Source organism: Molothrus ater, chromosome Z (assembly GCF_012460135.2).
Source record: "Molothrus ater isolate BHLD 08-10-18 breed brown headed cowbird chromosome Z, BPBGC_Mater_1.1, whole genome shotgun sequence".
In the NCBI taxonomy this organism is placed as follows: domain Eukaryota; kingdom Metazoa; phylum Chordata; class Aves; order Passeriformes; family Icteridae; genus Molothrus; species Molothrus ater.
In genome coordinates, this window is record NC_050511.2 from 1,630,956 (window position 1) to 1,655,584 (window position 24,629).

The 24,629-nt window shown below is 46.2% G+C and overlaps 1 protein-coding gene across 4 annotated transcripts in view; it reads right to left on the reverse strand.

Annotated features, from left to right (window-relative positions):
- Positions 1 to 24,629, reverse strand: part of CTIF (cap binding complex dependent translation initiation factor) — a 146,960-nt gene that overhangs the window by 76,444 nt on the left and 45,887 nt on the right. For all 4 annotated transcript variants that reach the window (XM_036403458.1, XM_036403457.1, XM_036403455.1 and 1 more), the window contains 2 exons: positions 24,309 to 24,413; positions 20,394 to 20,469 (listed from right to left, as the gene is read on the reverse strand). In XM_036403458.1, coding sequence (XP_036259351.1) covers positions 20,394 to 20,469; positions 24,309 to 24,413 — 181 coding nt within the window. The remainder of the gene's footprint in view (positions 1 to 20,393; positions 20,470 to 24,308; positions 24,414 to 24,629) is intronic.

Genomic DNA, 24,629 nt, shown 5'->3' on the forward strand with positions numbered 1-24,629 from the left:
GGAAGAGTATAAATAACAGACAAAAGAAATCCCCTTTTGTTACCAGAATCCGCAAATCCCAAATCAGTTACAAGCTGACTTAGGAAATGGAGCTTTTTCCCATGTTGTAGCAAAATGGGAACAATACTTTGCGAGTGGAAGTAACTCTAATTGTTTTAACTGATGTTATTTTAGTGTTGTTTAGGTTTATTGTTTATTTGTATGTATTTCCTCTACCCTGGTCAGGCTTAAAAACAAACTCTACTGTCAGCAGTAAAGCATCCCATCCATAAATAAATACATTTATCCAGTAGGTATAGTTACAACCACACCATTGCTTGGAGCCCTTAAATGCAGATTATTTAAAGAATCACTAAAACAAATCACACTGATGACCTGGGTTTGCTTTTCCCTGGAAAAAAGGAGCCTTTCTCAGCTAATATTGGGAATAAATACTGCCCACATCACTTGTGACCAGGAGGCACAACACATGCTGTTTGGCTTGCAGTCTGTCCAGGTAGCCCAAGCTCATCCTGAGAAAGGGTTGCACTACTCTGAAAAGCTTTTCTTACATTTTCCTTGGCTTGCACCAGCTTGGGGGTGAGGGAGGAATGGCTTTACCTGAGCCTTAAGACTGTTATGAGACTGCTACTGGAATACTTATAGTTTGAGCTATTTCAGTGCCTCTGGACCTCACTTTTCTTTAAAATATACATTTCCTCTATATCTGTCATGTTCCCTAGTCTGGTTTTTCCACCACCCCCATTTGTGCACCTTGGCAGGCTGTTTGGCCATGTCTCTCCAGCTGAGATGAAGTGAGGGGGATGGCAGGAGGTCCCTCAACACCTCCCCACTGTTCCATCCTCACAAGGAGGAGACCCACAGACAGAACTGGGATAAATCCTTAAGGTTGACTCATAAACACACCTGACAGGGCCTCAGGGAGTTTAGGAACCTCTAAGGTCAAAACTTTCTGTGCTATGCCCAGTGTTGGTACAGCCTCCTCTGGCCAGGTATGCTTGAAGCTCAGTTTTGCTCCTGGGTGATGTGGGCCACATCCAAGAGTATTTTGACTTCATTACTATTCAAAAAAGGTGTGTTTTCCATGCCCATCTGTGCAATCCCCCAGAACCAGGCCTCTGCTCATCTTCTTTTGGACACACCAGGGCTTCAGCCTGAAGGAGCTTCAGGATTCTGTAAGATCCTGGGATTTGGGACAGTGCAACAGTTATGAAACACCTTATTTATAAAGTGACAACTTCACAGCCTTACACACAACAGGTGGCTTCTTTTTTCTTTCACCATGGGTAGATCCAGAGGCAATAGGAGAACTTTCTCAGTGCTCAGTCCTTGGCACTTCCCACTGGACACCTTCCAAGTGCATGAAGTTTTTCAACACCATCAGATTGCAAGCAATAGTTTATAATTCAACAAGCTTTTTTTTTTTTTTTTTTTTTTTTAACATGATCCATACCCCTGTGATCTATATGCCGCACTATCAAAGGAAAAGGGAATTTTGGCATCAACTTGAATATGGTCATGGTAGTGGCAGCCCCTCTTGGCCCACCAGTGGACATTTCTCACAGACCTTCATGGCTAAAGCCTGCTCCTTTCCTTTGCCAAGTCCCTTGTGTTGTGCTGGAAACATTCTCACAAAACAGATATTCCTGTCTGCAGTTGGCTGAAGACAGAGCCAATGTACTTTCCTCAGGACTATGCCTCCAAGAGAAGTCTTTTCTCCTCTCTGAAGTTGCTGCTTAGCTTAGTTCAGTCCAGAGAGATCACATGAGGATCCCATGTCTCTGTCACCCTTGCTTGGGATATATCCCAATGTGCACATGCCAATTTAATCCTATAAAAGCCCTACTCTGCCCTTTGAAAAGTCCCAGTCCTTCATGGGAGTGTGGGCTGTGCAACACAAAGGACTGGCTTGCTCCTTGCCAGTTTATTGGCAGTCTGTACCTGGGGAGAAGAAGCTGCTCCTTGAGCATCCATCTGACCCCCTCTAGGATTTTCCTGTTATGCACTGAGGATCAGGGATTTCTCCTGCTGTAAGGGGCTTTAATGCAGGGAAAAGCTTAGAAAGCATGATGCACTTGCCACAGAGTATCAATAACATCACATCACCTATGAACTGCACTGGTGGTTTTTCACTGACCTTCTGCAGACCTCTGTGAGACACAGGCTACTTTGAACAGCAAAACAGGGATGAGTAAGAAAGGCATGTGTGTAGCTGCAGTGTCCAAATGTGACACTGGAAATGGATCTAGTATCTCCACCAAGAAAAGAATCCTCAAAAACTGTTTTCTATCCAAAACTGATAGAGGACAAGCAGCAGGATGTCCATATCAGTTCTCCTGAGCCTTGCAAAGTCCAAATCTCAAACATGGCATCTCCAAAGACTGTGGCATCATTCATACATCAGCTCTCCTGCCAGAGAAGGCACAAGTTACAGCTGCTTTTGTGATGAGTACCAGGTGCTGGGTGAAGCCTCTTCAATTAATTTCATATTGGTAAAGGATGCACATTCAGGTGTTTCACAAGATCCAAGTGGGGACAGAAGACATTAGATTGAGGTTGGATATTAGGGAAAATTTCTGCATGGAAAAGGTTGTCAAACATGGAAGAGGGTTTCCCAGGGCAGTGGTGGATCCCTCATCCTTGGAGGGGTTTTAGAGCTGTGTGGATGTGGCACTGGGGGAACATGGGTCAGTGGTGGCCTTGGCAGTGCTGAGGGAATGGTTGGACTCAACAGTCTTTTTTCCAACCTAAACCATTCTATGATTCCACAAGAATCAGCACCAAAACTCAAGAGATCACACAACTCCTGGATACATTTTCATATGTCAAGTGACCAGCACCAAAGGCATTGCTTACCGGGATGTCCTGGGTCATGTTGCCCCTCCTCACTACAGATTTTTCAGCTGCTTTCTAATCTCCTTGTTGCCTTTGTAGCTGGCAGAATCAGGCCTGTGATGGGCTCAGCTCCAGAAGCTGGAAAGGGTCTGAGACAGTGGCCACCAAGACTGGAATGGGCAGTGAGCAGAACAGGGCATGACAGGAAAACTGCAGATGCACTTAGTCATTAAAAAGCTGGAAGGAGACACCAAACTTCTTGCTACCAGAGAGATGGTAATTTTGGGAACCAGCACATCCCCCACATCTCTGCCAGCTCCGTTCTCTGCCTAGGACAGCTGCCCACCTCCATACGCAACGCAGCCACAAGCATCCTACAAATGTCCTGCCTTCAGAGTGGCTCTGAAATCACAGAGGGATCCTACAGGAGCCCTAAGATGCAAAGTGAGGTCTCCCAAGCCACACTCCATGCTCACCTGAGGAGATCTCCTGTGGCCTTAAAGTAGGTAAACGAGTATCTCACTGAAAGTGGTTTTAGACATCCTGAGTAGCTAAAGATGGGTGGATTTAGGTAAGATATTAGGAAGGATTTCTTCCTTCTCTAGGCCCTGGCACAGTGGCCTAGGGAAGCTGGGGCTGCCCCTGGATCCCTGGAAGTTCCAGGTGAGGCTGGACCAGGCTTGGAGCATGCTGGGCTAGTGGAAGATGTCCCTGCCCATGGCAGTAGGTTGGAATGAGATGGTGTTTGAAGTCCTTTCCAACCCAAGCCATCCTATGATTCTGTGGCACTGCTCTTTGCCTGCTTCATTTACACCCATGTACAAGATGCTAAAGGCACATGGGGCCCTCCCTCCTGCCTGCATCTCTGCTGGGATTGCAGACAACCCAGTGACCCAGGATCTCTCAAGCCTGCCCTGTCACAGACATCTGTGACTCTGTGCTTGGCAGCCTCAGCCTTTCTCTCCTTATCACTGCCAGAAATTATTCATTTAACATCCCTGGCCTTCCCCCAGCAAAAGCACGGTGTGAGGAGCAGAACCATCTCCTCTGCTCCTCCTGTGAACCAAAGCAACAAAAGTGAGGCTCTTACTCAAGCAAATTAAAAGAGAAAAAAAAAAAATTCCCACCCGCTAAGAAAAGCTGGAGGTTAATATAAATTCCATGGGTTTGAGGGGGAAATGGAGCTGCATTCAAAGACTCGATGGCTAACCACGCTTCCTCAGTCTGGCAACTGCCCGCTCCCCCGGCAGAGTTATTGAGGAAGTTAGATGAGTGCTGTATTTGTTCCAGCTGCAGATTTCCCTTCACCCCTGGTAGTGGTGTTTTCAAAAAACACAGGTCTTGTTTTCTTGATGGCAGTTTTTCATTTTTGTGCGTGCCACGGTTACAGTTATTAGCTTTAAGTGCTGTCATTTGTAGATTAGAACTGAAGGAAAAAACCCCGTTGCCATTCTAAGAAGTCCAGGCTGGATGAGCAAAACGGGGGATTAGAAGAAGGCTTTCAGGAATTAGCTTGGAACAGGAAAGAAGAAGATAAAGCCATTATAAAAGCTTCTGCTAATACAGAAGTCTTTTTTGTTGTGTTAATGCAGCCACACAAATTCCTATGAAGATTTATTAGTCAGGTCATAGAATCTGCTCTCCTTCCTTCTTTGATGATAAAATCAAGAATATTTTCCTCCACTAACATGCTCCTTTCTCTCAAAGGGGAGGAAATAAATTACACACTTTCCCAAGACTGTGCCTGTGATATACAGAAGGCTACGTGTGAGGCTGATGCCTTCAGAGAAACAGATGCTGAAATTCAGACACCTGTTTAGAGGCTGCACTGCTTGGATGCTCCCTGCAAGGTGAGCAGAGCCTCAGGTCTGTAGTACCCAACACTTGATGGAGCTGGGATACACAGCACTGTCCCCTTCCAGCATCCCAGACCTGCACAGCACCCGCTGTCCCATGGAACTTCAGTCCAGCAAAGCACTTACTTTATGCGATTCTGCTCCTAAGTCTACTATTTGCCTTGGCCTGCAGCCAGCCGAGCACTTAGGCACATGCTTAAACTTAAGCACAAGAGTAAACAGATTGAAGTCAGAGGGACTTAAAATTAAGCACATATTTCAAGGATTTGCTGGATAAGGGCCTTAACCCTGGTGTGCAGCATTTAACTGGGATGATTCCCAGCTGATTAGCTCCCCCTTTTCCTCAACCTCCCCTCCACTGGACCGGGAAACAAACGGTTTCTGTTTTGCCACTATGCTAAAGGCCTGGCTTTAAAGAAACCTTGTCAAGCCTCCAGGCAAGCATGTCTTTCTTTAATTATACCTGCCTGTGAAATACCTTCCAGAAATCCCCACCCAAACAAAGCCTCAGGAAAGGAAATAACGGAAATTCTTGATGGTTTCCACGGGGGAAGCGATCCTAACCAGTGAGACGAGGCGCACGTAAGATGAGGCTGATGACTGCTCCTACTGTACACAGCTCCCAGCACAGGGAGACTCCTTAAAGCTCCAGCAGAAACTCCCAGCTACCTCAGCCCTCACCTCCCAGGGCAGGATGCTCCCTGAACCTGTCCCTTGGATGTGTCTTTCTGCACGTGTTAAGATCTGAAAAGCTATTTGGGAAGAAGAGAGATGTGGAAACACAAAATCCATGAAAGCACCGCAGCAAACTGCAGCACCCAATGGGGAATCTTTCAAGATGCCAAACAGCTTCTGAAGGGCTGGAAGGCACTTGTAGGATGGGGGAATGGTTTGCCATTCTACGCCCTTTCACATGAGCTTTTAAACTTTGTTTTGATTGCATCTACCCATGGTAGGACCGTGGTGGTTGTGGGTAGGTAGGCAGGTCTGGCAGGGTGAAAGCCCTCTTGGCACACAGGCAGCCACTCCAGAGTCATCACAGGCAACTCTTTGACAGAACAGAAAAATAAAACATTAGAAACCTGGACAGAGAAGATGGAGATTTTCTGTGGACTTCTTCAGAAACGGGACTGCTCTCAACAAGGAGCACCAACTTGTCTGGACTTGAGAGTGGACTAAGGGACCATCACCAAGTCCCACTCTCATCCCTTCCCTGTCCCCCTATAATTCACTTTTAACCATGCTCTTCTGCATTACTCTCTGCTCCTGAACAGTCAGTCCTTCCCACCACGACTTTAACATCTGATTTACCGGCGCTAAACATAGCAAAGGCACCAAATAACCAAGTATCTTTGGATAAGCAAGATGCCTGTGAAAGATGCCTGGATTCCTCTATCTAACTGCAAATCACACTAGTTGACTACTAAATCATCCATTTTCATATGCAGAAAGACTTCTGTGCTGTCCAAACACTTTGTCTTTTAATACAACCTAATGTCAGAAATACTACCTTAGATCTCCCAGAAGAGCACAGCCATCAGCTGCTACACTACAGTCTTGCCCTTCCTGAACCAAAAACTCTCAGAATTTGAGGACTTGCAGAATAAATTCATGTTCTGCCTTGTATGCAAATCATGCCAGGAGAAGATGCAGCCAGTAGAAGCCAAACAAGGCAGTTTTCTTCTCCTTCAGACAGGAATGTCAGGATGATCAAGTAGTCCCAGAACTCCACCTCTAACTTAGCAGGTTCCCAGCCTCAGGTACACTTGCAACCCTTGGAGCTACTTTAATTTTGCGGCCTCACTGGCCATGGGCAGCTGGGCATTGGTTCTCTGGAATATAAGCAACGGAGCTGTATCTTGGAATTCTGCCACACTTCACCTGCCCTCCAATAAGGTCAACAAAGCCAATATAATTATCACTTATACTTGGAAGCACCACCAAAATCCTGGAGCCAGACTCTGTGTGCAGAGATCAGAGAGCTGCTTCAGCTTTTCTAGGAGAAAAGGCTGAAAGAAGAACCTGTACCTTTCTTGCTTTTACCTTCAAACATGGGCATTTGTGAAAAAAGAAGAGTTTAAATAACAAATCTGTTTGCCTAAGCACTTAAAAATGGAACTACAAATGGTTTTCCTTTCAGCTAAAGGAAAGTGTGTAGCACGTGTAGCCCCAACACTGCGGCACTGCAAGAGGGGTGGGGGCGAGGCCCTGAATTCCACCCTGGCCGTGAGCGCTCTCGCCATTCCCTCAGAATTCCAGGCAAGACGTGGGACAGCTCTCCCCCACCTCTGACAGGCTTTCATAACCATGTTTGGTCTGGCTTCAGCACTTGCAGGAGAAGAGGAGTTTCCACCCGTGAGGGGGACGGAGGAGCCGTGGCGGCGCTGCTCGGATCATGTCAGGTCGCACGTACGTTTGAAGTCGGCCACGGCGTCCTCAGCGGCCAGGAGCAATCTCGCAGCGGCTGCTTCCTCCGCCGCTCGCAGGGCTGATCCTCAGGAAAGCTCTGTAGTGCGAGGAAATCCTGGCCATGGCCAGCGCAGCGTTATCGACACGGCGAGGAGATAAAAACGGCAGGAACTGCCTTGTGGTGAGATCGCCACCGCCATCCATCCACGCGGCGCCAAGCGCCGGGACGTGGCCAGGCCAGGTGAAGCATGCTGCTAGATGGTTAATTGTGTCCAAAAAAAAAAACAAAAAAAAAAAAAAGGTGGGTTCCTACAACTTGATGAGCATGATACGCTCTCCCTCTGGCAAATACATCAGGTTTTCAGTGTATGATGTGGCTTCCTGCGTTGAACTTGACTTCTCTTAGAAGGCCATAGGTCCCACCTTCTCCTTTGGGAGGAGATACCATCTCGCCTGGCAGATACTACCTGGAAAGACAATCACTATTCATGGTGGCAGAACCTAGCATGGGCAGTAAGTTTTGTGACTGCTCTGGATTTACAAGAAATATCACAGAAACCTTCGCAGCCCTCTGACCAGTGTACGACCTCCTTCCCGGAGAGATGCAGGATGTCCCTTCATGACAGACAGGACTGCTGGGCACACTGGTGTGGCCCCACAGCACCTCCTGAAGACCTGTTACCCTAGGGTTTGCTGGCTCAGACCTACATGGTTTTTGATATACATCTGAGGAGAAAGTCATTGAAAGTGCTGGCTTGAAAAACCGAGTGCTGCCAGGTGGTGAATCCCTGGAACAACCAAAACATGTCAAGCAGCTGGGCCTCCTTCATCCCTGCTGGAGACTGCACACCTGCAGCACACAGGCCTTGCACCTGCGCTATGGGAGCAGCAGAAATTCCCTCTCTTGGACAAGACAAGAAATGGAGGAGGTGCAGGGCTGGTGGGACATGAGGGCTCACATTCCCTGGGTGTGGATTGGGCCACATGTTCAGCAAGTGGGGAAGATGCTGCTGTGGCATGGAAGGGGCACCTAGGCAGGGTAAGGGGACGGATTTTCCCCCGCCATGAGAAACACCCATTGGTAACTTCTCCAGGCGTAACACTGCACCAGAAATAGATCTCCTCTGAGATTTAATTTTGTTTTCTCTTTCTTCTTTTTTTTCCTTTTCACAGGATTACTGAGTTCGCGGAGTCTCTCTTTAATGTCACATGTGTGGCTCAGGTCCCTCAGGCCCCAGCAGAAACAGCCTGGGATATTTGCACAGACCCCTCACAATGGAAGGAAGAGGGTGTAGGAGGGAGGATCAGGCTCCTGACCCCTTTATTGTTCTTGGGCCAGAAGAAAGCTTCCTCCTGGCTTAAGAACCACGGCGCTGAAAAAGTTTTCCAGCCAAAACGAGTCAGATGGAGTCACTGGGTGGTGGTTTTTATTATTTTTTTTTTTCTTTCTCCTTCCCCTGCCTCCCCCTTCGGTCAAGCGACGGGGAGTCACAGGGTTGTGCTCCATTCACAAAATACCTGCTGCACATCACGTAGTCCTTCCCCCCGACGGAGGGGAAAGGCGCTGTAACCCAAGCAAACGAAAATAAACCTTTTTTTTTTCCTTTCTCTGCAGATTTGAAAAAAAAAAAAAAGAAAGAAAAAAGGGAAGAAAGGACCCTGCTCCCAGACTGACGCCTCCAGCGTGCGCCCGCCAGGGAAGGGGTAGGCGGAGGGGGGAAACAAGACGACGATATGAAAGAAAACAAAAACAGCAAATTCTGCTCTGAAAGGATTAAATGGAGGTTTTCCAAAAAAACACCCCACCATTATATAACGAGGCTTAGCTCGGAGTCACCGGGGTCACACGATGCAGCAGACTGGAAAAACCAAAGTGCAATGTAGGCTTTTAATTGTTAAGCCAACCATAAAAAAAATAAAATAGAAAACCGATATTGTGATCGCACGACACGAAGTGTCCACTCACATACTGATGATCAGTGTACCTTTTTTACCCCCTTTTCTCTTTCTGGCTGAAATACCATTTCAGTGTGAGCCTGATTCCGTGCCTTGGTGCTTTTCAGGGTGGTGACCTGTTGTGCCGGGACACTGCTGGCTCAGGGAGCACAGGGACTGCACCGCCTCCCAAAGCACTGAGGCACACGGGGCTGGCTTTGCTCTGACAGCAAAATAAAGCACCACTGGAAACCTTATCACAACAATCCAGGTATCAAATCACACCACCGAGCATCCAGATCAAGATCTGCATGCAAGGAGATGATCTTTTGGCATGTTGGTGGTACCTAGGAGCCACCATCCACAGCCACCTGCCTAGTCCCTATGCTCTCCATAACCTTCAGGCTGAGTTGGTTGTTACAACCTCAGGCAATCCCGAAGCTTCTTCATCCCTGATGCCTCCCAGCACACCAGAGACAGACTCATACAATTATAGAACCATTTAGGTTGGTAAAGACCTCTCTAAGATCATCAAGCCCCACCATTTCCCCAGCATTGTCCAGCCCACTACTAACCCATGTCTCCAGATGCCACATCCACATGGCTTTTAAATCCCTCCAGGGACAGGGACTCTACCACTGCACTGGTGAACCCATTTCCTTGTTTAACAACCCTTTCCATTAGGAATTTTTTCCCTAATATCCAACTAAACCTGGTGCAACTTGAGGCTGTTTCCTCTGGTCCTGTTGCTTGCTACAGAGAGAGAACAGACTAACTCTCCCCTACAACACCCTCCTGCCAAGCAGCTGGGAGATCCTGGATGCAGGGCTGAACAAGCTCCACGGGCAAGAGGGATGAGAACAACCCAAACAAGAAGAAAACTTTGGAAAACCAAACTTTCATTAATGACAGGCCCAATGGCTGGAGCAGAGCAGCCACTGTTGTCATTCTGTGGTGCGCCCAGGGAGTCCAGCAGCAGCAGTGGGATGGTACTATCAGGCTGGAAACCTGGGTATCACCCTGAACTCATGTTTTTCTTTGAATTACAAGGACAAATCTGTGTTTCACACTTGAATCTTAAAAACTGCCTTTGGTCTGGATTATTGCTGTGGAACAATCATGGAACAACAAGACAGGTGCCTCATCTCTCCTGCTGCTCCTCCAAACCATGTACATGTAACTACTGACCCCAAATATTCTCATTCTCATCTAGAAAATGTGCAGCAACCTAAACTTAAGGAATATGTATTTTTACATTTTATTTATGCAGAGCACCAAGGGGAAGCCTGGCCAGCTGAAAGCACACACATAGCCCAAATGCTTTAGGAAATGTCATTGCTCACAGATGCACGATGGAGCAAATATCAGCAGTCCCTTCCCCAGAACTAACCAGGAGAAGCAATCCACATCTTCTGTGATACCTGCTTATTTTGTCCAGCCAAAGTCTTATTTTTCCCAGCCAAAGGAAACAAACAGCTCCTATAACCTCACATATTTTCTTTCCGTTTGGAGAGGGCACCTCAGAAGAATATACAATAAGAAACGAAATAATGAAGTGGGTCACAAAAGCAGGAAGAAATGAAGCTTTATCATTCTCCAGTGGTTTCTCTGCTCATACATTACAAGAATTACTAAAAAAAATAAAATAAAAAAAAAAAGAAGAATGAAAAAGAAAGCAAGCTAACTATGCTTTTGTGAGTTTCTCCACAACAGGAGGAACAGGAGAAGGATAAAGAGTAATAGCCCTGGGAGACATGGACACAGGGGCAGTGTTGTGTGGCCAAAGGTGTGGAGACCACATTCTGCCCACAATTCCTGTTAGCCCAAATGCAATCAATCAAGCCCACCATCCAGCAAAGGCACTTTGAGGAGGCCAAAGAGTTTTCTCTCACTGACCATGCCAGCATGTGTACATTTGAGCCATCTCCAGAGCCAGCAGGGAAGTTAATGGAGTATCCCTGGAAGTGTCCCAAGGCCAAGCTGGATGGGTCTCTGAGGAAACTGGTCTAGTGAAGTTGTCCCTGCCCGAGGCAGAGGAATTGGAACAATACAATCTTTAAGGTCCCTTCCAACCCAAACCATTTCATGATCTTGAAAAAAACCAACCACCAGAAGTACTTCTAAAATAATAAAATGAGGGACAATACAAATGTAGGACTAAAAGGACCTCTGGGTTACAGAACTTGGTCTGCTACCTCACTTGCTACCACAGTGAGGGCACCATTTAATCCCTTCATAAACAGTCTTTATTTTCCCCGTGGAAGAGACATCCAGGCGTCGTGTGCAGCAATAAATTTCCCACTTAAATGACAATCTTTGACCAAACCACCCTGCATTGCAATAAACACTTACCCTACCACTAAATACCTATATTTATACCCATAGCTATATATACCTCTCTCCAAGCTGAATGGGATTCACTTACCTGCTGCCTCCGGGCAGGAAATTCGCATTTTAAGAACTTCTGGTCTCATTTATTGTATTGCTTTCTATTCCCACAACATCAGAGGAAAGGCAGCAGAAAAGGGTGGGGGAGCATCTTCTGGTTAAGAAAAAATTTATAAATGTGACAGGAAACATTAAACTCCTATTTTGTCGGACCAGGGACAAGGACATCCCCCATTAGCAGGATTTTCAGAGAGCGAGGTGTTTCTAGGCTCTCCAGGTCCCTCTGACAACGGGGATGTATGCACGTCTCCCTTCTCTGGTCCTCTGGTATGCCTACTTTTTTTTTTTTTGAGAGAAAATTCCTTCCTTCCCTTCATTTTATTAAAAATTCATCTCTTTTACAGAGAGCAGGGAAGGGGATTAGGATGTGGAAATAGCCAAGCCAGCAGAAATAGTTGCTTGACCAAGGCGACATTGAGTTTTTACTTGGGATCTTCAGGAATCTGGATTTTTTTTTTCTTAGCTACTTTTAATAATGTTTTAAAACTTTAATCATTCCTCCACATTACTTCCACGTTGCAGGAAAATATTCAGCAAATTCAAGGGAGTGCAGCAAAAACCCTCTCAGTTTTCTAATGAATCCCCTGAGAAAAAAATGTAACATTATTGAGAAGTTAAAATTCAGGCAGGATTTAAGGGCTGTGTTTTGGAGTCTATAGAAATGACTGAGAAAAACCAAAACAGGTTTGCTTTGGATATTATATAGCTGCAAAAAAGCAAACCTTTCTAAAAGGGAAGTCAGCTGTAAAGCTGGGAAAAATCCAAGTAGCTCCCTGGTGTGTTTAAGCCAGAGCATACTGTGATGACATTTTTGAGCCTGAAATGCCTATTGAGCTGTTATTTATACCCCAGCACAATTCCCCTTGCCCAAACCAGTTAATTCCCCAGAAAACTGCAGTTCACAGGACTAAAACTTCTGGACTCCTTAAAAGTAAAACAGAGCATCTTTCTTTCTTCATCATCCTCCCAGGAACAGCTCTTCCATATTCCTACTTCTTTGTGGTCCCTGGTCATGAACCCAAAACCCAACCCTTCCTATTGGTAAGCTCAACATCCTAGTCCCAGCATCTCTTTGTGTCCACCCCTCTGTCATCTCAGCCTGAGGAAAACCTGCAAAGCCACCCACATCCCATTATTAATCTTATTTTGTGGTACAAACCAGTGGCTGGCAAACTGGGATCCAAGGAATAGAGACAGTCCTGCAGTGGGCAACCCATGGTGCCCATCTCCCTCCTCCTGAGGCTGGCATGTCCTTAACTTGGTGTGGGTACAACAAGGTAGGTGGGGGATAGGGACAGGTGGAAATATGGGTGTTCAGGAGAACATCCCACCCCTGACAGGGCAGCAGCACCTCCAGAGAAAGGGAGAACCCCTCAGCACATCTGGAACTGCTCTGGTGTGAGGAGCACCGTGCCAGACTGAGCCCTGCTGGAGCATCCCGTGGGAGATACATGGAGTTGAGGACTGTGTGGGCAAACGTGGTATTTCCAGGGAGTCATGAGAGGAAACATGACTCTCATGCTTAACCTCTAAGAATCAGCTCCCTTCAGGGCTTTAGTAGCTGGGGGGGTCACACACACCTTTGGTTTTGACCTCATTCTGCTCAGAGCCAAAATGCAGCTCACCCAAATTCAGCCCCAGGTGCAGAGAAACATCTGCATGTTTCCCCAGGCTGGACATGCACTCTGAGCCCGAGGTGGACACATCTGGATGAAGAGCAGCGTGCCCTGGCACAGGAGGGTGAGAGACACTGCAGAGTGGGGTTTCTGCTTGGAAAAAGCCTTTGGAAAAGCCTCATTTCCTCTACCCAGAGCAGCGTTCCAGGGCCATGCAGCGAGGCCGCAGTGCCCTCTAGTGCTGCAAGGCTCCCCTCTGCCACCAGCCCGATCCCCTCGGCCACCAAATACTGCCAAACATCAGAGCTGCTGCATTAACCACCCTTGTCCCTCCCATCTTCCCTCCCTGCTCATCCCAAACCCAAACCCCTGACCAGTCAATCCAGCTGGGGTGGGAGAACATCCCAATGCCTCCTATCCTGGCAAGCACAGCAGCCTGGCCCTAATTCTGGCCAGCTGACCAGCAGCAGCACCAGGAGCCACTAGAGAACAGGATCTCTGTGCCCACCAGGTTGGGAAGACACCCCCAGGAATTGTGAGTCAGCACTGCAACATCTGCCTGACAGCTGGAAGAGCAACGCCAGCCGTGAGAAGAGAGAGCCTGTATCATTTTCCCAATCAGGAACTTGCTCTGAGCCATAATAATGATAACAGTAACGACAACAATAACAACAACAATTGTAATAATGATAATGATAAAAATAATAATGATAATAATAAAGTAATAATGGAAATATCAAAGTTCCTGGCCATTTCTCCAGTATTTTGTTTATGCACTGAATAAGGCTATTTCAAAATAAGGGCTTTTTCAAAATAAGGCTGTGGTATTAGGAAATTGGATATTAGGAAAAGTTTCTTAATGGAAAGGGCTGTCAGACCTTGGCACAGGCTGCCCAGGGCAGTAGTGGAATTCCTATTCCCAGTCCCTGGAGGGATTAAAATGCCATGTAGATGTGGCACTTGAGAACATGGGTCAGTGGTGGCCTTGACAGTGCTGGGAGAATGGTTGGACTCAGTGATCTTATGGGTCTTTTCCAACTTCAATGTTTCTCTGATTCTGTGGTATGAAAGACCACCATAATCTGAAAAACCCACCAGAAGATCTACCCCTTCCTGCAAGTATGATAAAACCTTCAGGGTTTGTAACCTTCAGGGATCATAGGGACTGTGCTCTGCCAACAGAGCCCAGGTCCACGGTAACCAGGGAGGTGATGACCTGTATGGGACATTCACAGCCCTGCTCCAGGACCTCTCCAGTGCTCTGGAGATCTCCATGGCCTTGTCTGCCCTCCTTGGCAATGGTGGCCTTAACTCTGGCATGGGAGTGATGCTGGAGGGGCTATAAGTGACCACAGCAGTTTGCCCTCTCTGCCCACGTGATGGTCACTGTCAGCTGGGTTAAATGCAACCAAAAAGGGCCTCAGAAAAGCTGTGCCTCTCTGGAAGCCATGGCAAATCAAAAGCTTTTTACTCAGGAGCAGAGCTCTGACTCCCAATACATTGTGACCTGTAGTCAAGTAAGTCTTGGCTCTTTGACAGGGACTTTCCACAGTGGTTTTAGCTGTTACTGTATTGGAAAGACCCTTGGGATATGGGCTTGTCAGGCAAGAAACCTTCTCTGAAGGCAGTGCTGTGCCCACACACTCTGAGCAGATTCCAGCAGGAAGTGGAGGCAGGGAGAAGTAATCCCCCATGTTGGGGCTCCTAGGGAGGCACCCCAACCTCTTCATACGTGGTGGACACATAAGGGACATCAGGGTTAGACCCTGTGAGTGACAGCAGGGATACAGAGCACAAGGGGCACACTCCACACAGACCAGGCCACTCCCAGTGGGAGGGGATGCCAGGCAGAGGGATCAGCCCACCCCAGATCCACCAGCACAGAATAGCCTGCTAGAAAAGGGCCACATTGCCATGAGCTGTGAAAGAGGAGCAACCTGGGTTGCCTAACATGCTGGGTGAAATGAGAACTGCCAACCTTGCAGTGTAGAAGGAGCAGACAAGAGGAGGTGGCCAGGTGAGAGCTCCATATGGTGATAGTGAATAACACCACACCACCAAGGACCAGTGTGAGGGCACCAAAGAGACCTGTTCTCCTGCTAGCACCTCCCTGGAAGGATCAGTGATCTGCAGGGTCCAGGAACAAGCCCTCACAACAGTGCTGGGCACCAATCTCACCTCCTTGCCTGCAGAGCACCAGCAAAGGGGTTGCTTGCCCATAACCTATCCTCTCCCCCTGGACACCTGGGTTGGCTTATCTCTCTTTAGGAGCCTTACATATCTGACCAAACCCACATGAGAACTGGTCTGTCTCTGCACCCTACAGAGCTGACAGGGAAGGAACATGGGTACCCCAGGTGGGAATCATCCAGCCCCTCCTAGACCTCTACACTGAGGTGCAACAATCCATGTCCCAGCATGTCCATGCCTCACCTGGGGCAGGAACCCCAAGTGACCAGCCCATGCACAGGTCCCACCTTTACTCACATGATCTCCACACTGAACTGTAAGGTCTGACTTGAAAATACTCGTCAGTGAGAAGAGGTCCCAAGGAAAATGGGCAAAGCTGCCTGTGGGTCCCTCAATCCAGGTGGTTTTCCAGCACCAGGGGAAAAGCAGCAAAGCATCAAGGCTAAAGGAAGAACCTGCAGCTTGCTTGCTTTTGCTTTCAAACACAGGCATGTGTGAAAAGGAAGAGTTTAAATAACAAATCTGTTTGCCTAAGCACCTATAGACTGAACTACAAACCGGATCAGGAATCCTGGTGCTTCTAATCCTGTTTGGACAAAACCAGGAACGCAATGGTGTTAAGAGGAATGTGAACAACTTAGAGGCTGCCTTTCTCCTAAGGAGCTTCTCCCTTGTTTCTCTTCCAACAAGGAAGCTAGATGACGACTGCAGCCAGAAGAGAAACAAGCAGTTTATTGTAACTGCAAGCATATGACAAAAAGGGTCAAGAATCAGTAAGGAAACAGAAGGAGATAAGCTGAAGGCAGTAAGATGCCAAACCAAATGATATCAATGCCATCTTCCAAGTTTATCTCACTACAACAATAAAGCCCAATATGCCTTTCTGGAGTGCCACATTTCTACCTCCTAAAACACAAGGCAAGGGGCAGCTGGGCAGTGAAGGCACATTCCCAGCATTCAAAGGAGGACAAGCCCATCCCAAAGGCACGAGTTCAGCAAATTGAAAGTCAAGCTCTGCAATACACAAGTCCAGAAACCACCTGGGACATGTCCCAAAACTCTCTGCTTGTGTCTAGCAGCATTTACAGCACAGCCCTGTGACATGCAGCCTCCTGTGTCCTTTGTGAGTTGCAGCAGTTCCACAGGAAGGAGCAGGCTGGATCTTGCTCAGAAAAGCTGTGACTGCCCCAACCCTGGAAGTGTCCAGGACAGGGCTTGGAGCAACCTGGGAGAGTGGAAGGTGTTGGAAGGGGATGAGCCTTAAGCTCCCTTCCAACCCAAACTTTGTATAGGATAGGATTTGCATAGGATTCCATGATCCTATGATTTTGCAGAACACGACCTCTTGGGTTATTTTCTCTGGTAAATGTACATTTTGCCAAGGGCTTGCTTGCCAAGGACTCTGAAGACTAAATATGGGACCAGAGCACTTTGCATGTGACACATCCAAGCCTGAACAACTTCCCAAGTGCTTGCCAAAGGGAGCAAAAGCAAAAGGCATTGAATCAGCCCTCCCTGTGACGTCTTCATGACGCCAAGGTTGTTATGTGGTCTCCTTCAACAAAGCAGCTGATGTGGAAATGGAGAGGATGATAAAGACTCTTTCTGCATCTGAGCTGCGCCTCCCTATGCAGCAGATGCTCCCTGGTGTGCAGTAAAAAGCAGATCTTATGAATGGAGAACACTTACCTTCAAAAGAGTAATTTTTGGCAGCACTTTGGTGAATTAGTGCCCAAATCCTACTGCAGACTCCTATGAGTAAGGAGAGATGAAGAGGTTACGGCTTATGAGCTGAGCCAAGGCAATGACCTCATGAGCTCCTGGTCATGAAGCTTTCAAAAATAAAAACCTATTCACCAGTAAAAACAAGCAGCTCAGATGGATTTTGAAAGTATGGGCCAAGAGAAAGCTTCAAATTACGAGTTGTGGTGAAGGAGTTGTGAAGCCTGGGCATGTCCACGAGATGGCAGAGCACACCATGCTGTGAGAGCATCCCCGAGGACTGGGATGCACGAAATCCAAACAAAAGAAGAGGATCCGGGGAAAGGTAGCTTATTTTGCTTTGTTTATTTTTCCATCTTTTAATTGCCAAATAGTCATAGGCTTTCCCCGCAATATTTTATTAAAATACTATTGATAGATTTCAGCAGAAAAACTCGTGAATAGGGGGATATTAACACCCAGATATCCAGAATAGTCTGCTCAACCCCTAGACAACCACAATATTCTGCTTAATTAGCGACATCTCTGCATCTCTCTGTAGACACCCATACAGCCCTGGATGTACACTGGAGATTAGTTCAAGATTCATGTCCTATGTCTATCACACTTCAACACCAAAGGCACACAAATCTCCAAGCAGCCTGTAAGCAAGACTCCCTATCTCTCTCAAACATGGTGCTTTTAACCTTTCCATGGCTGCTGAAGAACACCCAGCAGCTAAACATTCCATCTGAATTGTGCTGGAGGATGCTTGGACCACCCTAGTTGTGCTGGAGGGTGCTTGGACTGGTTCAGTCACACTGGAGGATGCTCAGACTACCCCAGAGGAGCTGGAGGATGCTGGCCCCTCCATCTGTGCATGCCTGCTGCAAGCAACCCATGAGCTCTCAAACACAGACAGAACAGGAGTTTATATATCACCAACCTGAAAAGCCTCTTCCTCAGGGTGCAACACCCATGAATCTAACAACCCCACGGGGGTGAAGGATTTTCCTTTCAGAGGCTCAGAGAAAGGAATATCTTCCCTTATGCCCCCCCTCCACTGCTCCACAGAGCCATTTAAAACAAGGGATGAGGAGCAGTAAAATCACTGTCAGCATTGCACGGCTGCATTCAAATCCAGTTAACAATGATATGTCAGGATTAAGCCAGCTGTCTGCAAGTATTTCACTTGTCCATGTTGAACAAGATCAACCCTCACCCAGAGCCACCTGGGTCCTAGCTCCCACAGACACATATGACTGCCTGTACATGCCAAGGTAAGCATGTCTGCAAAGCAATGCAGCACTGCACGAGTCTGCCTGAGGCACAAACAAAACATCAAATCCAGCATTCCCACTAGATCTTCCAGCTTAGAGATGTCACACTAATAATTAAGCCAGATATTAAGGCATATATTGGAATGAATTCATTGTATTCAATGTACTCTTAGGACATGATGAAATGATAGCCAGACCAGGAGGACCTGGCTTATTTAACAGCTGTTGATTAAAATCCTCTTGAAGGTAATCAGCTCCTCGCACCAAAGACAGTTTGATTCTTCATTTCCAATTATTCCCCAGGGAAACTAACCTTATTTTGCAGTATTAATGGGGTTTGTATCAGCTGAACCTGATGTTTTTTCCCTGTGACCTAAAGTCCAGACATACCAAACATGGAAGAGACTGAGCAGGAAGCAGCTGCAGGCAGTGCTCCTCCCTGCCAAAGTCAGCTGCCCTTCTCCACTCCTTCATGGACTCAGTGCCAAACAGTTCACCCAAAAGAAACAGTAAGGCAGATTGTCACATGGTCTGCAGGATGAGCAAAGCTCTTCCTCACATGATGTGTGAGCAAGAAGCCTGGCCGTTGGAATCCGAAATGCGAGGAATTCTCAGAACTTTGGGGCTGTAAACCAAAGCTTAGAATGAAAAGATATAAACACAAGATTTGATTTGAGACCTTGGAAAAGGCTCCCAGACTTAAGAGCTAAAAGCGAGAATGTAGATTTATAGTTTAAGGTAGACATAGGCTAAGCTAAGTAGAAGAAAGTTTAGAGTTTTAGAGTTTAAGATATAGAAAAAATAAAAGTAGTTAGAGAGGTGAACAAGAAGCCTGGCTGTTGGAATCCGAAATGCGAGGAACTCTCAGAACTTTGGGCCTATAAGCCAAAGCTTAGAATTAAAACACAAGATTTGATTTGAGACCTTGGAAAAGGCTTAAGTACAAAAAGCGAGAATGTAGATTTATAGTTTAAGGCAGACACATATTAAGCTAAGTAGAAGAAAGTTTAGAGCTTTAGAGTTTAAGATATAGAAAAAATAAAAGTAGTTACAGAGGTGAACAAGGAGTTTAGAATGCTGTGCTGTAGGTTTGTTTATCACAACATGATTGGCTAAGAAAGCTCACACTGCAGCACAGGTCCATAAGAAAAAATATTTAAGGGTTAGGTCAAAAACATAAATATCCTTGTTGGCAGCTTACTGTTTGTTAGTTAATAAATCCTTAAAAGGTCTTGTAACTAGAGGTCTTGTGACCTTCTGAACCATGCAGTGAAGATGTGAGCCAAACTCAGCCTTCCTGCCTATGTAAAAGATTAAAAAAAAAAATCACACCATCTAAACGAACTCAGAGGTCCCACCTCTAATTCATTCAAAATTCCCACACTTGGTGAGCTCTTGGCTCAGCACTAGAAAAGGGTAACACTACCACAGCACATGAGATGTTTTCATCCTTGCCTCTGGAGGCAAAGAGGTTTCAGAAAAAACACAGTGAGCATCCTCTGAAACTTGCCTAGCTTAGGGAACTCAGCTCCTTTGAGGACTAGGGCTCTGTAAAATGGAAGACTGTATGATGCTGACAAATTGACTTTTTCAACCTCTCTTCTGAACTGCAGGGTCTCATCCTGCTATTCCAAAACATCCACACATCAGAGGTCATTTAACCAGAACTGCCAAAACTGCAAAGAGAGATGTGGGGAAAGAACAGGCTGGAGAGAACACACACATGGATTACCACTGCATATAAACATGGGCACTGCCCCAAAGGGGCAATACCTGGGTCAGCACACAGGCACTGCTGCCTTTCTGGCAGCAATCTATTTTGGAGCTGTCAGGAGGGGTTGATGCTTTTCAGAATCTCCTTTTCTTCAACATATGAGCCCTGTGTACATCCACATGTATATACTGCCCTCAGTGTATCACCTCCTAACAAAGTCTGCATGGTAATTGCCCTTGCCCAGCACCAACACCTGAAACCACAGGCACAAATCTCCATCCCAACCCCTAAGGGACCACAGCCCAGGAACTCTCCCAGTCCTGAGGAGGGTTTCCTAAGGGATCAGAAGGCAGGGAAGGCTCTGCTGCTGGTCCCCACCATGGCAGGGGCAGGTGTCCTCATCACCTACCTGCCACACTGGAAGGACTTTCTCTATGTCGTTCAGGTTGATGCTGTCACCATCCTCGTATTTCCCCTTTCCAAGCCTGTGGCAAGAGGAAAACAAAACAAAAGCACGTGAAAACTCGTTGGAGACACAGTTAATTTTCTATTACAGCACAAGGGGAATATCAGTTGTTGCTGCAAAGGCCTCTCATGGAAACAAAGAGGCTCTCTCCGGAGCAAGTGTGCTGTGCCTCCAAAACACTCCCACGCAGGCGTAAAGCTGTTAATACAAAATTAAATACTTTGCTCAGTCCTCTCCACCTTCACCATCTGCCACAGCTTGCAAACACTTTTGGTAGTAGCAGCAGTGAGAAAACCAAAGGCAGTCCTGAGCCCAGACCAAGCAAAACTGAAAGCACAGCCCCACCTGGACAGCAGAAATGAGAGCACAAAGAGAGTGATGAAAAACGTTTCCTTTGAAGTGCTGCTCATTTGCTGGTCTCCACGGGAGCTCCAGCTCCCCTGATGAGAAAGGTGTTGAAAATCAGCAAACACACACCTCAGACAGGAAACAGCAATCAATATAAATATAAACAGACAATTTGAAAGACAAAGAAGTTGGGATGAGAAGTCAAGCACTCACACACCGTACATAGAAGTGGCAGCTGAAGGACTTTCTTGGAACAAGAAATGAGAAAAACAATCCAAAGATAATTACTAGTTGGGTGCAAAGAGCTTGTGATGATACAGATAAAAAAGAAATGGTCAACAATTATGATCCTTCTATATTCACAAACAACAGAGATGATCTTTCTTTATTATGCAAGAATGATAAAATACTTTTTTTCTTTTGTCAGTTAGAAGCAAGATAATGTTAAATAAGATCCAGTAGAGACTTTGGTAGCAGCGGACCCAGGTAATCAGTGCCTAGAAGTCAGAGAAAAACAGATTTTGGAATTAGAGAAAATGGGAAAAAAAAATGAGAAAAATGGCACATGCTGAAGTACCAGGCTCAAAATCCAGCAAACCAAAGGGAAGCAATTTAATTAACCTTAATCAACTTGAGCACCCTGGTTTAGTAAAAGGCACCTCTGACCATGGCAGGGGGGCTAGATTAGGTGATCTTGAAGATCCCTTCCAACCCAAACCATTCTGTGATTCTGTATTTATTGGAAATCAGAGGTGTTCAACAATTGACTTTCCATTATAGATGAAGTACTGACTTTGACTTAAAAAGGTAAAAATATAGTGTGCATACACATACAGAAACACACATCTAAAAAAATATTTATATATATGTATTCATATAGACGAGAAAAATCCTGTCACACATCTGGGTACAAACAAAGCCAGCTGCAGGTGACAAACACAAGTGTACTGTAGGAAAAGGTCATCTGAAAAGGGTGGGGACTGTCCCAGGCTGAATTTCTGATGTTGAACTGTGGCAAAAAGGCAGGGGATGAAGAAGAGGCAGGGATTAGGGGGAAGAAGGCAGCTTTCCTCTGGAGACAGCATGGCTGAGCCCCAGCTACAGGACCACAGGCAGCGCTGGCAGTCGCGTTTCAAAGAGGCCACAGGGAAATTCCTTAGAGTACCTGAAAAACTCAAGTGATACATGTGCTTGGGAGATACCTGGAATGAAGAGAAAATACCAGCTACAAAAGGATGTTTGATCTGGAAGAGTACAAGCAGAGCAAGAGCTAGCACTGGAAATTAAAGACAGATGAATTCAGGTCAGAAACACAGTACAGCTCCCTGCTTTTTCTTAACTGTTCCACTTGTGATTATTCAGCATGCCACCAAACAGCATCTCCCAATAAAAGCAGGTGTCTCCCTGGAGGAAAATGCTTCACCCAACCAAAAGTCACTTGAGGTCACACAACTAGATGCAACTCCATGGCCAGCCTTGGGCAACTGATCAGACTGAGGAATAAAATGGTTCTTTTAGTGTTGAAAACACACACTGAACAGCATAGTCCTTTTTTTCCCCTATTATTTTTTTCACTGCACAGCTAAATTTTTAAAAAAAGCTTCCTATTCAAGCAAGAGGGAAAAATGCCTAGCTAGCAGGTGGAGATTCATGGAGGCTCAGCAAGCTGAATCTCAGCACAGATTCACCATGGAGAGCTGATGAATGCACATTACAGTCAGCTTTAGAAATCAAAAAAAATAAGAACAATTTTGTCTTTCTTTGTGCTTCTTCTGTCCTAGCCAGGTTACTTACATGGCATGCATTTTGGAACATGCACTGTTTCGTGCTGATAGCATCTGCTTAACTTTTCTGCATATGCACTAATTTTTACTCCATTTCAACAGCTGCAATATTTAGGAGTGATTAAATATCTCACCTTCACACTGCCTCCTCTACCTGTTTGCAATGTGGGCATTCTCAATACATCAGGAATCAGAGGAAAAACACAACACCAACCCTGCTCCATCCTCCCTGCACACAGCAGCTGTCACTGACAGGATTGCCTGGCAAGTGCCATCAACCATGGAGCATATTGTATCTTCTTTTACAGAAGAAGCACATTATATCTTATTTTATAGAGGGCCCCTTCATCTCATTTTTTCAAACTGATCTGAAAAAATGGGATTGAACTTGACTGAGAGACTTTGTGACTTAGAAATTTAGTGTTATGTTGTTCCAAATGTTCTGAAAACTGCTCTTTATAAACCTGCAGTATACCTTACTTACAGAGCAGAAAAAAAGGTTGTCTGAGTCTTCCTGTCCCTGCATGGTACAGGAGCCTACTGCAGATGCTGAGCCTGGGTGGTATGGGATTTCTGGCCTGGATGGATGTTTCTAATTGTTTCCAATCAACTGTTCTAATAACAATTCTAAACTTTTCTTCTAAACAAGAGATGTGCAGACCAGGCATATGGCACAGGCCAGTACTTTGGCAAAACCAAATTATCAGCAGAAAAATGTCTCCAAGAGAAGATTTCCATCCCTGCAAACAACATGGCAGTGATGGAACATCAGCTGCAACCACATCTTTTAGACCTATTCTAATTTTTTCCTTCCTCTATGCTCTGAGTGATAGCATGAGGAAAACCTGATCTATAGAATCATGGAATTGTAATGGCTGGAAAAGACCTCTAGGAGCACCAAGTCCAAGCATTCCCATTGGCCAACTGACCAATGTCACCAAATGCCACATCCACATGGTTTTTAAATTTCTCCAGGGATGGCAACTCAACGCTTTCCATGAAGAAACTGCTCCTAACATCCAACCTACACATCCCCATATGCAACGTGAGGCCTTTACCCTTATCCTGTCATTTGTTACAGGGGAGAAGAGCCCAACTCCCACCTGGCTGCACCCTCCTGTCTGGGAGTGATGGTTTCTCCATCTACAGAGAACCTGCAGGGAAATAGTGATACCTATCTAAGCAATGCCAGTGAGACACTTGGTGCCAGCACACATTTACTTGGTTTGACCAACCAACAACCAGTAAGGAATCCAGAAATACCAGGGAAACCTGTGGAGGCTGTCACAACCAAAGGGAGCTGTTGAATGTTTTCACAGTTTTATGAAACACATTGATGCTCTCTCCTTCCCTGAACTCTTGCTGGGAAGAACAGTGTGATTCACAGGAACTGTAACCAGGTCAGCACTAAGCCAGGATCTTTCCTCCAATATCCAGAGATGTCTAAATTTAGAACACCAGGATCTAGGAGACTTGGATCCAGAGTTATTTTAACATTGAGATCTACCAGGCAATGCAAAAATACAGAGAACAACTCTGCTCCAGCTCAGAACTGGAAGACAGAGGAGCCAGACAGACTGATCAAGGCATTCTCAAACTCTCTAAATAGTCCCGTGCTTCTTCCCATGTCCTCTGTGTGAGATGTGCCACCAAGCCAGAGTTCCTAGAGCAAGGGAGAAGTTAGAGACCTTCCTGGAGAGCACAGTATTGCAGACACAGCACTCACCCTTCTCTGTCTATGTGAGGCAATGGGTGTTTGGAGGTGTTTCGCAGCTTTCTGTGAAACTGGGTGAAATCTAGTTTTTCAGGCTGCAAGTCCCACGTTGCACCACTAGGAGAGAAAAACAGGGAAAAACAGAGAAAGGAAGTCCACTACTAATTAAACACCACTGAGCTGAAGAGCAGAGGGCACATTGGAGCCTGCAGACAAGGAAAGCTGGCATTTCTGGAAGCACCACTCCCCACTCCCTGCTGCAGAGCATGTGGATGTGAGCCTCCAGCCTTCACACTGATGCATCTCTTTTCATTTTTTCTGGTTTTTTTTTGG